General features: G+C 42.3%; 1 protein-coding gene across 1 annotated transcript; it reads right to left on the bottom strand.

The window, feature by feature from the left end:
- Positions 1–7,693: 7,693 nt before the first annotated feature.
- Positions 7,694–13,008, bottom strand: LOC121626089 (nuclear receptor corepressor 2). Its single transcript, XM_041964450.1, has 3 exons — positions 12,809–13,008; positions 11,022–12,600; positions 7,694–10,178 (listed from the first exon to the last, which is right to left on the bottom strand). Exons 1-3 carry the CDS (start codon positions 12,873–12,875, stop codon positions 9,080–9,082), a joined length of 2,745 nt encoding a protein of 914 aa, XP_041820384.1. The 5' UTR covers positions 12,876–13,008; the 3' UTR covers positions 7,694–9,079.
- Between the last annotated feature and the right edge of the window lie 245 nt (positions 13,009–13,253).

The raw sequence follows: 13,253 nt of genomic DNA, 5'->3' as shown, positions 1-13,253 counted from the left end.
TTATCCGACATCACATCCCCTTCTGTTCACATTAAAGCTGTGTAATACCCGCTGTGATCAGAGAGCGGAATCACCTCTAATTTGCCGTCTTGTTGCCAGTGCTACTAATTCACTTTATGGCTGTCGAATTAGAGGCAAAACAGGAAGAAGAGCCAACTTCCATCTCAGATTCTTGAGTGCTAGGTGATGATAGAAAGTGATTTGTGGTGTCAGGTGATTTGCTGGCTACTATATGAGGCCCTTGTGATATATTTGGGTCGTGTAATATGGCGCTGCAGCAGCCGAGGTCCAGAAAAATGTTAGTAAGCTGCCTTGGTTCTTTCCCCACATCCTCTTTAATGACTCAACTGGCTTTGTCTGCCTCACTTTCTGCTCATTGACATTCCAAACAGACATCAGTAAAAATGGGAGTGGGGGAATGATTGCTTAGGTAATGTCTGCTGCTTAGCATGGAAAACACTGTGTTCAAGCTCTCATCCACAAGTGAAAAATCCTTAATTATTTATTTGAATTGCTCATTGAGCTTGTACTGTCTTTTTATTCCACTATTTTAGGCTCTTTGAACCATGTTTTGTTCTTGGTGACCTGGTTTGCCTCATACTAACCTGTCTAGACTTTGATTAAGGGTGTTACCATGGTAATAGCCAATGCAGGAAGCAGAAGAAACACGGGAAATGCTTCCTGTGGTGACCTGGTTTACAGTTTCTGAGTGTCCTGTGCCTCGGGCAGACAGATGGTTGCGGACAAAAAAAAAAAAAAAAAGCTGTATAAGACCACCTGAACTGTCAGCGGCTTGCAGGGTGAAAACTGATCAAGACAAATTGGCTCATTCTGACGCCACAGATAGAGTTTGTGATGTTTTATTAGATTATGAAAACAAAATCTTCTTCCTAAATAGGAGTTACTAAAAGTTGGTCCTTTAATGAACCCTATAAAGTGTATTACAAGCACCAAGTGGAATGCCATTAAAGCCTGTCTGTGGTTTTTACTTGTTTTCATCGACGTTTGGTGGACACCTGAAGGCTTAAGGGGCTTTCAGTTTCACTGGCTTGCCGGTGTAAAGCCAGGAATTTTCAGAAAGTCGATAGAGAAGATTAACCTTTGACTGACAGATCAGGCGATCAAATCAAAGCTGAAGAAGATGAAAAATGTTGAGATTGGATAGACATTTTAGGTGGATTTTGACTGAGATGGGTCGACCCCTGAACTGTCCATGAACTAAATGAAGAGATTTGCTTCAATTCTAGAAACCAACCCTGTGAAAGGGACACATACACTCACAGTGATGAGCAACACACTTTTTGCACACACCACTTGCCATCCTCATATGTATACTGACAATATATAGAATTGTAGAAATGCAGACAAATGGAATAATGAACAATCAAAGCACTAACAGGCAGATAATTAGAGATATTGAGAACAGCCTTGTAGTTACAAATGATCTAATTCTTAGGTGCCTTTCCAGATTGTTGCAGAAAATGCAGTCAGAGGTCTAGACCAGCAAAAAAAGATATAAGATGCCAATTTAATTCAAACATCAAGGTCTCATTTGAAGATGAATAAATAGCCTCTGGTGATTTCATTTGGAAGCAAGCACACATTGAAATTAACTGAACTACTGAAACTTTCAAAGAGAGGAATTTATAAAGATGGTTTTGAAAATCAAATATTTCTGTTTTAAGGTTTTCAGTTGCTCATAAGATTCAAATCTTTGTGGTCATTTTGTGCATCCATAAATACAATATATCAGTCTTTGATGACAGTATGATACATTACTCTCACTAATAAGACATATCACACTGGTGATATTCAAATTATTGTAATCTATGAAAAATGAGTACTTTTTACAGCAAGTAATGTTGCTGTAAATGAAATCAAGAGTGAGATAGAGTGCATTAGAAAAAGGAGACATATAGTGTCCTGACTGGAAATGTAACTAAATAAGACACAAAATATAGGACAGTATCATCTGCATAAAGATGTATTTGGCAAATTTTGCATGGAAAAGACCATTTACGTCCAGTGAAGGGTGAACAGCACAGGAATTAAAATTGTTTCCTGTGACACACCGAACCAGCAGGGATTTAGCTTGTGTGTCTCATAAATAACTCTTGACACAGGTCCAGGCAGTCCTACGAAGACAGAGGATTATCTTTCTAAACGTAAGGAATTGTCCACTGTATCACAGGTTTTTGATCTACAAATAAATATAAAGGCAAAATTGTTGTTTTGTTACGCTCCTGGCCATGGTCCCCAGAAGATTCCTAGTGTTTTGCTGTGTTTTCTCCTCCCCCCGTGATCCCAGTGCTCCCCTGTCTGTCTTCCCCTTTGTTTATGTCTTGTCTGTGTGTATGTTGGTGTGGTCCTGCTTCCTGGTTCTCCTGGCTCCTGGCTCAGCTCATCATACACACCTGTCTGCAATCAGCTCATCACCCCTCCCAGTCTGCACACCTGCTTCTCATCAGCTCATCAGCTCACAGTATTTCTACCTCAGCTCTTCAACCACTCTTCCCAAGACTGTTGTTTCACCATTGCAGTATTTACTCTTTAAGGCCAAATCTAGTTTTGTGATTGTTCTCCTCGTATTTCGTATTTGCTAACTTGTCTCTTTGTGGTCCAGGATCGCCACTCACCTGCATGCCAGACACCTCCAAGCCTTTTTGCAATCCCTGCCAGCCATACTTCCCCTTCATTCCCTCCATGTTCACACCCAGCCACACTCCTCCATCCTCCTACCTTGTCCTGCAGCCACTGGATCTCATTCTCTGCCATAATTCCCCCATCCAAACCCTGTTTTCAATAAAAGCAAACTCCTTTCCTACCAAACTCCACCATGTCCATCTCCTGTTCTTGGGTCCCAACTATTTTTAACATCTTAAAAACTAATTAAATCTTATTATGTAGCAGCAGAGACATAGGCTCTGAAACCAGACTGATGAAGAGCTCAAGTGACTGCAAGAGGAGAGCCTTTTAACTAATTGACTGATGATTCCAGGATTTCTAAAAAGCAGAACTTAATATAGTCAATAATAAATGATGCAGACAGACAATGAAGAAAGAATCCAAGTCCTCATCCTGAAGAGAACCCGGGTTGGCTCCATCCACATACAGTAATTGCTATTTGCAGGAGTCCCTGTGCAAACAGTCTCAAACAAATGGCCAACCGCAGGAAAATCTGTTGGAAGCTAAACAGATATTGACTTAATGGTAAACAACCATCAGATGTCATACTTAGAGGCTGAAGGTTGAGCAGCTTTATTTTATGTAAATTTAACTGCCATCTAGTATTTAGCCAGGTCTGAGATTTAACCTGCGAGCATGTCCTAGATGCATTCCTGACTTGGCAGATCTTACTGTTGTGTACTTTTTTCCAGAATTTAAAAACAAGTTGAAAATTTATTTCACGTCATTAAATTTCATTACTTCCTATAACCTCGCAAATCTTGTATTTGGAGATTTAGATTGAGCATGCAAGGTTCTGTGTTACTGGAAATGACTTCTGAAGCCTGTCTCCTCTCACTGCCAGGTAGTTTAGGCTGAGGTTTGCAATCTCTGTAATATTTAAATGAATGTTTAACCCACAAAACAGTAAGCAACCGTTTTAAGAGGAAAGCAAAGAAAGAAAAAGCTAAATCAGAAACAAAATTAGCTCCTTAAAGTGGTGCTTTCTCCCTCAGCCCACCACACAGACTCATTGCTTTCCATAGAAAGCCAACTAATAAATGTAGATGTAGAATGATTGTTAATGATTTATTTCTTTATATGGCTGACTTAAGTGTGTTTAGGAATGCAATGTGCTCTGCTTGTGCTTTAGAGCAAGATGTGCAGCCTTTCTGCAAAAGAGGAACACTCATAGGCCCCCTTGTGGAGCCCCTGAATAACAGATATGCGAACACTGTGTGCATGCATGTGTGTAATGGCAGCAGAGAGGCTTCACTGGATGTCTTCATTAAATGAGTTTGTGTGCTTGAACATGCAAAAACTGTACATTTTGAAGATCCGCAGAATGCCGTTTCTGCATATGTGCTTGTTGCGTGAGCTGACGCAAAGTCTGTGAATGTATGCTCCTGCATGTCTGTGTGTGTGTGTGTGTGTGTGTGTGTGTGTTGTCAGCACAGGTCCAGACCAGGAGCAGATGATGGGCTATGTGTGTGTGTGTGTGTGTGTCTAGAGGTCCCTCTGGCTCCCATGGTTTCTCTCTCTATCCCCTCCTCCCTCCCATTCTCCCCTCCCTCTTTCCCTTCTTTCCTCCTCACCCACTTCGCTCGGCTAACTCAAGCGCCACCTCCCTCTCACACGTGCAATAGCACTCTGCTCTGACTCTGGGGCAGCCATTTTAACCCTTCACAAGGACTTATATATCCTTGTGGGATTAAGCTTGAGTTGCAGAGAATAGTGAGGTTGTTGTGGTCAATCCTAACTCTGGAGTTCAGGCTTAAGGTCAGCGTTAAGATTAGGCTCGCTTTGATTTAAGGTTTAAGGTTAAGTTGGCTGAGATAGCTTCAGGGCTGGGCTGAAAGTAGTCAAGTTTTCATGGTACAGTACAGTAAGACAAACAGATGTGTGTGTGTGTGTGTGTGTGAAAGAGAAAAAAAGAGATGGGCAAGCATCCCTAATCCCTATGCAGAGCAATATTGCATCTACAGTATGTGTGTGCCTTTCTTACAACTGCATTCAATTACTGTATGTGAAAAAGAACAGCCACAAATTACATGCTGTCAATCACGAACGTCATTTAAACATATCCACTTCCCATTTATGTGTTCTCCATAAAATTCTTGCCGCAGCTCATGAAACCTTGAACACACAAGTTAAAATTTCACTGAGTTGCTTCTTAGAATCGCAGCATTTACAAGCCCAAAAAGTTATGGAGAGTATTTTAACAAAACTGACAAATTTCCAGCTATTTTTCAGCTTCTGGTGCATCATGGGAAGGAGGCCTCCAAGATTCATAAGTATGAGCAGAGGGACGTCGGCTGAATAGCACCGTCTGTTTGTCTGGCTGGCTCGCATGCAGGGTGTGGTTTAATATCCTGTTCCCTCTGTTCTTTTTTGTCTTCCTATTCTCTCTTAGCGTGGTCCGATTCCTGTAAGAGCTTACTGAATGTGGTCAGCATTAGAACAAAAGAATCACGAAATGGTTTGAGTTATGTCGTTTCAGCTACACTGTGTGCACCTATTGGAATGCAGACATACTAAAGATGAAACCTTAAAGTATTACCACTTCATGCCATCTCTCTCCAAGGAGAAGAGCGATGGTTGATTGATGGCGCTGTGGTTTTGGCGCGAGCATTTTATCTGATCGCACTGCCTTAGATGTTGTAAAATAGAATCAGAAAGAACGTTTTTTTTAATATTCGAGACAACACAGGTAACTCTGTCAGATAGGTGATCCTCACTGACAGAAGACGGCAAGCTTTCCTGAGAGAGGCTGGCAGTCAGCAAGCGCCCTTACTACGACTAATCCTGCAAACCTCCTGTTCGGATAAGCTTCAATATCAGGCTGCATCCAGCACAGGATACAGACGTACACAAATAAATTCACCATCTGCCAAACTGCTTAAATGAGCACATGGGTTCAGACTCTGTCGAGGGAGCAGTTCACATGATCACTACGTATGCGACTCCCACGCGCACACGCCAGACGACTGTGGAAACACATGTATGAATGAACGCACAAACTTATGTGACTGAGTGAAAGGAAGAAAATGTGCAAGGGGCGAAAAAGAAAAGAGGGAAAAATGAGGGAAAGGAGACACAAAGAGGAGAAGAGGGTTTCCAGGGGATCCAGGTGGACATGTGCTGTTGTGATACGGGGTCAGGGTCCTGCTGGACCGTAGGGAGGTGCTGGTGAGCTCCCTGCCCAGCCGAAGCTCTTCCCTTCTGGACACGCGCTGAGCCAGTGGAGCCTGGATCCATCCTTCAAGCCCTCCCTCCTCCCCTTCCCTCTCTCTTCTTCTTCACACCCCCTCCTCCTCCTCCCAGCCCTCCCTCTCACCCCCCTCCTCCTGCTCTTCTTTCCCAGGCCCTATGGGTGCAGTGCCACGTTGCTGAGTGAACTTATTAGAGTGAGGGAAAAAGAGAGAAAATGCTAAGCACCTCCACGTGGGCTAATGCAGTTCCTCCACTTTTGCCGTCTTTCTGCTTTTTCTCTGACAGGAACAATCTGCTCATCACGTGTCATTTCTTACATACATTTCTTTCCACCCTTGTGGCCGAATACTCTCACGTAATTGCAAAAGAAGTTTCTGAACATTTTTGCTTCGCTGTGAAAATCTTACGACTCACGCCTGTGTGTGCAGATGTGTGTGACGCTTGCATTGCTGAGTTTCCAGCCTGGTGTGAGCTTTAAATATACAAATTTCGCCCACAAGATAAACGTCCTGATGCATGTGCATTTTAATTGCCACCATTTCTTATTTGGCAACTGGAATAGAGCCAATTTCAAGCCCCTGATATTTTCTCTATCTCATTCTACACACATGAAAACAGAGGTGGCCCTCAGAAAACTATTTTCCTATACATTATTGCCACCTAGTGGATATGTTGTTCACAACACATTTACAGTTCATTACTGAGCCTCTCATATTGGTACGTCCACAGAGAGTTAACTGCATAGGCAGCCACCACATGTATGTGCTGCACGAGCACATAAAGACATGTCCTAGCACGTCTCATTTTTCTTGTTTATACATGAAGTCTGCAATTATGTAATTTCATATGCTTCGCTGTTATTGTTCTTTATACCTCGGTATGATGGAGGCTAAACAGAATTCTATCTTGCTGATTGGATTTATAAACAGTTATTTATCTTGTGAAACTGATTGGGTTTAATAACATGCATTTCAGGTGCAGTTTAGTCTTAAGTGTATCATCATGTCACCTTTTTGTATGTCATTTATCATTTTCATCCCCTGACGTTGAGCAGATCCTGACAAGTTAATGATGTTCTTGTTCTCGTTGTACTGCACAAACACGTTACAAACCCAAAAGCCAGGGCTGATTTGTTTATGGAAAATGGTGAAAACTCATTGCAGTGGAACATTTGGACCAGTGTCCGTTTATGAGCATGGGAAAACTGACTTTAAAACTGTTGCATCTCACTGCTGCCAGTTAATTATTTCCACAGCCTTTCTCCTTTCAATAAGTACCAGCCAGGAATGATGGCACAAACAAAACTCAAATAAAACCCAACTTGAGGAGAGCTCGAATAACAAACAGCAAACGTGTGTTTCATTTTAACTTGGACTGAATTATGCAGGATATGTCGCACAAAAGACTTCAGGTGTAAACATTTATTACTGTTTGTGTATCAAGAGGCAATATGCATCTTTCACGTTAAATAGATTTAAATGAGCTGTCTGTATTATTTTATATATTACATATAGCATATAGCTTATAGCTGAGTCTTGTACATTTATTCTTACATGTCTGCTTAATTCGAAAAGAGTGTTTTGTTTGAGCTCCCGACCCGCTGAAAAATTCATCATATGAGCTTCAAATCCTGGAGCTCACTTAGCAACGAGTTAGCTTAGCATAGCAGCGCTAATTGACAAACACAAGCAAAGTTGTGGCACGGACTGAAGATTCCACTGGACAATCCGATTTGCACATTAAGATCTTTATTTAATCCATGTCAAGTTTACAATATTTACACCATTTACGAAATATCAAGTGACATACAGTGACGGGGTGATTTGAATCAATGAGCTCACAGAGGAATTAATATATGAAAGTCAAAAGAGAGTTCTGTCATAACCTGAAGTAAAGCATCTATATTCATATAGGTCCACATTGAAAAAACAGGACAAATACAAGTGAAAGTAAGTGTATTACTCAGGTAAGTTTAGCACACAGGACCATAATCCATAATGAACTCCTTCCCACCTCACTTGTGGACTTTTAAAGTTTCCAACATTGTAACAACCAGCTGATCTTGTTTGTACAAACCTGCAGACATATGGAAATTCACTGAATTCACACCAAGTTTACAATATTTACACCATTAACAGGTTGAGCCTTACCTAAAACCACCTTGCATACACTTAAAATGTGTTTGAGAGAGGATCACATCAGTTTATTTTTGTCAAAGTGCGAGCAGCGATGTTCTGAAAACTCTTCCTGTTGTTGGAGCAGCAGAGAAAACCCTGAGCCAAAAACCCATCTGAGATTCTCATTACGCTGCAAAAAAGAGGCATAATTTGCATCATCTTTTTCATATTATCCATGTCTGATTATCATAAGCACTCTTAATTTAATTCCCTGTCAAAAGAAATATACATTCTTTAGAGCAGCTGATGATTCAAATGTACCATCAGGGATAGATTAGAGATAGAAAGATGATAAAGGTGATGAATGTGTCTACAATTGCTATCTCATGCAAGTTTCTACAAAGTTATTTTTATGCAACTGCAATGAATGGAAACCAAATGTTGCTGGAAATTATTCTAAATGGTTCTGCTTTGGAAAATGGTCTTGGGAAAACCTCCAGCAAGATCCGTAATAGATCGAAGTCTGGCAATCACACGGCAACTTTTAGTTGCTGATAATGTGGTTAGACTATTCCTGCTGCATGTGCAGGAATCCATTGTTCTCCAACCCTCAAGGGATGTTGGGAGGAACAGTCTGTGGGAACAGAACTGATGTCGTAAAAGTAGCCAAAGTGTGAGGCTTGGGTGGGTTACCAACAGAAAATTGAATTTCACACACAATAAATATATTTTTTCACTCGTTGGTCAGTTTTACCGTTGGTTCCTGGCACAGCAGTGGCATTCACCACAGGTCATGGATGAGGGTTATAAAGTCAGGGAGTAAGTATTCTAAAAATCGTACCTGCCAAGATTTAGTTTTCAGAGTGTGGGAGGTTTATTTGGTGGGAAGAGTATTTAGATTTATTAGGTAGAACGACGTCCTGCCCAGATATTTTGACATTATGCTTCATCAATGCCTGGAAACTTGGGTGACATCAGACATACATGCAAGAGGAGGGCGCAGGTAGATGGCCTTTAAGTATGGGAGGAACTCAGGAGTGCTGCCAGATTGCAGCATGAGTGTTTGTATGTTTTCCTCTTAAGGATCAGTAGAAGTGCACCACCTGGAAACCCCGTAAGCACCTAAAAGCCTGTGCATCCAACTTCCTCATATCAATTAAATTGTGTTCCAGCTGCACTCGTACGAGCCCGCTGAGACTCAGACTTGTGTTGCCCCAGCAGAAAGCGTCGCGGGGCACTGATTGAATCTTGTTGTGGGTGAGTGCCACTGAGTGCAGAGCCTGCGGCAGCTGTCTGGGCACCTGGCGCAAGGTGTTGTGGCACAGGTCTAACTGGTGCAGGACGGGCAATGCCTTGAACGCCCCTGGTGCCACTTTGAAGATGTTATTCCGTGCTAAACCCAGGTGCTCCAGGTTTTTCAAGAGGTAAAGAGTCGCTCTCTTTATGGAAGAAATGAGGTTGCCCTCCAGATTTAGAGTTTTCAGTGAGCGGGGAAGGTGTCGTGGCACTTGTTTTAGTCTGTTCCCTTCTAAGTTGAGGCTTTCTAAGTGTGTTGCATTGAGAAGGGAATCCTTGAGAAGACCCTTGTTTGTCAGTCTGTTTGCACTCAGATCCAAAACCACCAGCTCTGATATCCCACTGAAGGCTCCTCCTCGGAAGTGCTCAATGAGGTTCCCTTTGAGGTAGAGCTCCTTGACGGACAGTGGTAAGCCCAGGGGAACTGATGCGAGCTGGTTGTGATCCAGGTTCAGAGTGCGCAGGTTGGACAAAGGAGAGAGCACTGCATCGGGAAGAGAGTCAGATCCATTTCCCAGGCTGTTGTTGCTGAGGCTCAAAACCAAGAGGCCGGGGCAGCGGGCCCACGCTGCCTCAGACATCACGCTCAGCTGGTTATTGTCCAAACGAATCTCCTCGAGAGAAAGTGGAAGGTCAGTCGGCACGCTTTCTAGGAGGTTCCTGTCCAGGTAGAGGCGCTTCAGAGCTGGGATCCCCTCAAAGGCCCCCTCGATGGCGCCATCTGTGAGCTGATTGTTGCTCAACACAAGGAACTCCATAGAGACGTATTCGTTGAGCAGGTCCAGCTGGATGGTGTTGATGTGGTTATTCATGAGGAGGATGTAGCGTGCGTTATAGGGAATACCGTAAGGAACCTTATCCACACCTTTGTCCGAGCACTGGACGACCCTGGAACACAACACACAATGAGACTCAGCATCCAGATTGAGCTTCGATCCTTTTCTCACCCAGTGCTCCCAAATGTCAAAATATGTAAAACAACCATGGTTTTCATTAAATGAACGGTTTGGAAAATCTTATTCGTTTTCTTGCTGAGCTGCAGAAAAGAGTGACACCACCCTCGTGTCTGTACAGTTAATATGATGCTATCATCCGCAGCCAGTTAGCTTAGCTTAGCATAAACACTCGAAACATGGGGGAATGGCTAGCCCGGCTCTGTCCAAAACTCACAATTCAACATGTTAGGCCTGCATCTTTAATTTTTTGCTCGACAGTTACTCCAGCCAAGAAATAGTCCAGCACACGAACCCTAACCATAAAATTATATTTTAGCATTTTTTAATGCAATAAACTAGAAAAAAAACTTTTAATTTACATGCTAATCAGTGAGCTTTAGAGGTACTGGAAAGCAGATTTTGTTGCCTTTTGGAGAGAGCATGGCTAGCTAGTTTTCCAATCTTTTGTGCTGAGGTATGCTAGCTGGCTGTAGTGTCATATTTACTGTATAAGAAATAAATCCAACGATGAGTACTAACTTTGATGACTTATGAGTTTTTTTTCATGAATAGTTCAATCTATAAAATCTTTTTGACCAACAGTCTAAATGTCCCCAAAATATTAATTTTAAAAATATATAAAACCTGTAGCTTCTCACGTTTGAAAACAACACTGAATAATGTGGATTCAAGAAGAAATATAATAAATGTATTGTGATATATTTAACGAGTGGCAATTATGACATTGGCACATACGAAATCTAATGAACATCATGCAGTATGTTTATTGTCTTACCTTCCATAGCAGGCGCACTCAGGAGGACAGTAGTTGTCCATAAAGTAAGGAAAGTATGTTGGCGTGACCTCCTTCTTCCTCTCTGATGGCCTCTTGGTTTCATTGTCTTTTTTCCTTTTCTTTTCCTTTGATGTCTTAATTGTCTTATTTTTACTACTTTTATTGATTTTTACTGGCCTCACTGAAGGTGTTTTGGCGGGTGTCAGCTGCGTTTTGGCTGGAGGTTTGGTCAGCTGTGGGTGAGGAGATGCTTTATTTTGCTTCAGTACAGCTATGGTGTCATTTTCCATCAGTTCTGCGGGCTGTGTTACGTTTGGTTCCAGCGTGAGCTCGACCAGTTTAGCAGTGAGATTATTTTCATTCGATTTGGGCGTAGAATTTGCCTCTTTAGTTTTTGAATCTTTGGTCATAAACTTTGCTTCTTTGGGTTTTGGCGTTGCCGCTCGCACCTTGGGGATAACTTCAGCCTCTTTGGGTCGTTCAGTGCTTACTTCCCCTGTGGTTTGGAGCTTCTCTGCAGGTTTAAACAACATATTTTTAACCATCACATCCTCCAAGCTTGGGCTAGCCTTCACTTCCAGTTCGTTCTGCTTGAGATGACGTCCAGGACTCTGTAACACCTCAGTGAGGAGACCTTCAAGCAGTGAGACGGACCTCACCTGGCCACCGGCTGCTGTTGAGACTGAGATGGGACTTGGAGGCGTGACGGAGGGAAGGAGGAACTGAGGACTGACTGTGGCGTGAGGTGTGGGTGTAAAACGGAGTGATGGAGGGACATCATGATGATGAGGAGGAGGTGGGGAACTAGGAGCATTTTGAGGCTGAGTGATAGTTTGAATAGTGGCAGGAATCTTGACTTCTTGCACTAATTGAATGGAGGAGGTGCTTAAAGGAGGCGTCAGATTGCTAACAACGATGTGATCTTCCTTTTCTCTTTCATCGTGGTTTGCATTTTTTATCTTCTCCCCTTCTTCTTCTCTTTTCTCTCTTTCCACACTTTCTTGATTTACAGTTTCTCCGCCTCTGCTCTCCTCATGGAGACTAATCCCTGCAACCAGCTTCCTCTCTCTCTCCTCTTCCTCTATTTCTTGCCTCAGTTTATCCATCTGTTCCCTCTTCTCGAAGTTTCCCCTCTCCCGTCTCCATGTATTATGATGACTGAGTGTTTTTGTGTCCTCTGCCGTCTCGCTCTCCTCATTCGTCTCCAGATCTTCTCTCCTCTCCACTTCACCTCCTTTGTCTTTATCTAAATCTTTCACCACGTCGGCTACAGAGAACTCTGTTTTTGTTTCTCCCCCGAGAGGCATCAGCCTTCCCTCGCTTCCTTTCCCGTATCCTTTATTGATGTCTAAGATTTCTCCTACATTCCCAGTGAAACCTGTGATTTTTTCTTGCATCCTCCTCTTTTCTGGGTTTGTCTCTGGAGTCAGTCCTTCGCTCCTCTGTTCCTCCTCTGTTTTCCTTCTCTCAGTGTATTCTGCAGCCTTTTCTTTCTCCTCCACTGATAGTGAAACATTTCTTGGCTGCATCTCAGGCTGGTGGTCTCTGTCCAGCTCAGCTATATGTGTGACTGTCATTCCTACCGAACATATACAACATAGCACATTTTTTCTCAATCAAAGACAGTCCATGCTTTAAACACATAACAAAATTAGTAGCTCATTAGCATTACAACAGTTAGCATTCCCTTTGAAAAGCTCATTAAATAATTAGCATGGAAGTGTTTATGACTGAAGTACATTTTGCTAGATGCCTGTAATGTTAAGAAGGCCTAATCTTATACTTACTGGGCTGCAAAACGTATGAATATCCAGAGACCGTGAATAGCATGAGCAGCAGAGTGAGCACTTCCATTTTAAAAAACCTGGAGGGGATTTAAGGTGAGAGCAGAATTAAAAATGAACATTTTGTAGAGAGGAAAGTCTTTTTAAAGTTAGCCTACAAATAACTTTTCATCATCTTTAACCTTGGGGGGTCCTGGAGATCCTGGGCTCTTCCTGATTTTACCAGAATTGCTTATAAAAAAATGATGCGTTGCTTCTTTTTGGACCCCAGATGTAAAACATGCTGTATCAGTGATTGGTGTTGAGTGCTATTTTCACACCACTACCCCTTGAAAGTCGATCTTTTTGGAATTCTGTTGTTGTAAGTAATGCCAAACATACATTTCTTTGTCTGTAAAGTTTATTTCTGGCAAATAAAACAAGTATAAACTCAGTATTTGTTCACCCA

The sequence above is a fragment of the Chelmon rostratus genome, chromosome 22, assembly GCF_017976325.1.
Source record: "Chelmon rostratus isolate fCheRos1 chromosome 22, fCheRos1.pri, whole genome shotgun sequence".
NCBI classification, from domain to species: domain Eukaryota; kingdom Metazoa; phylum Chordata; class Actinopteri; order Chaetodontiformes; family Chaetodontidae; genus Chelmon; species Chelmon rostratus.
This window is presented reverse-complemented; position numbering and strand designations above follow the sequence as displayed.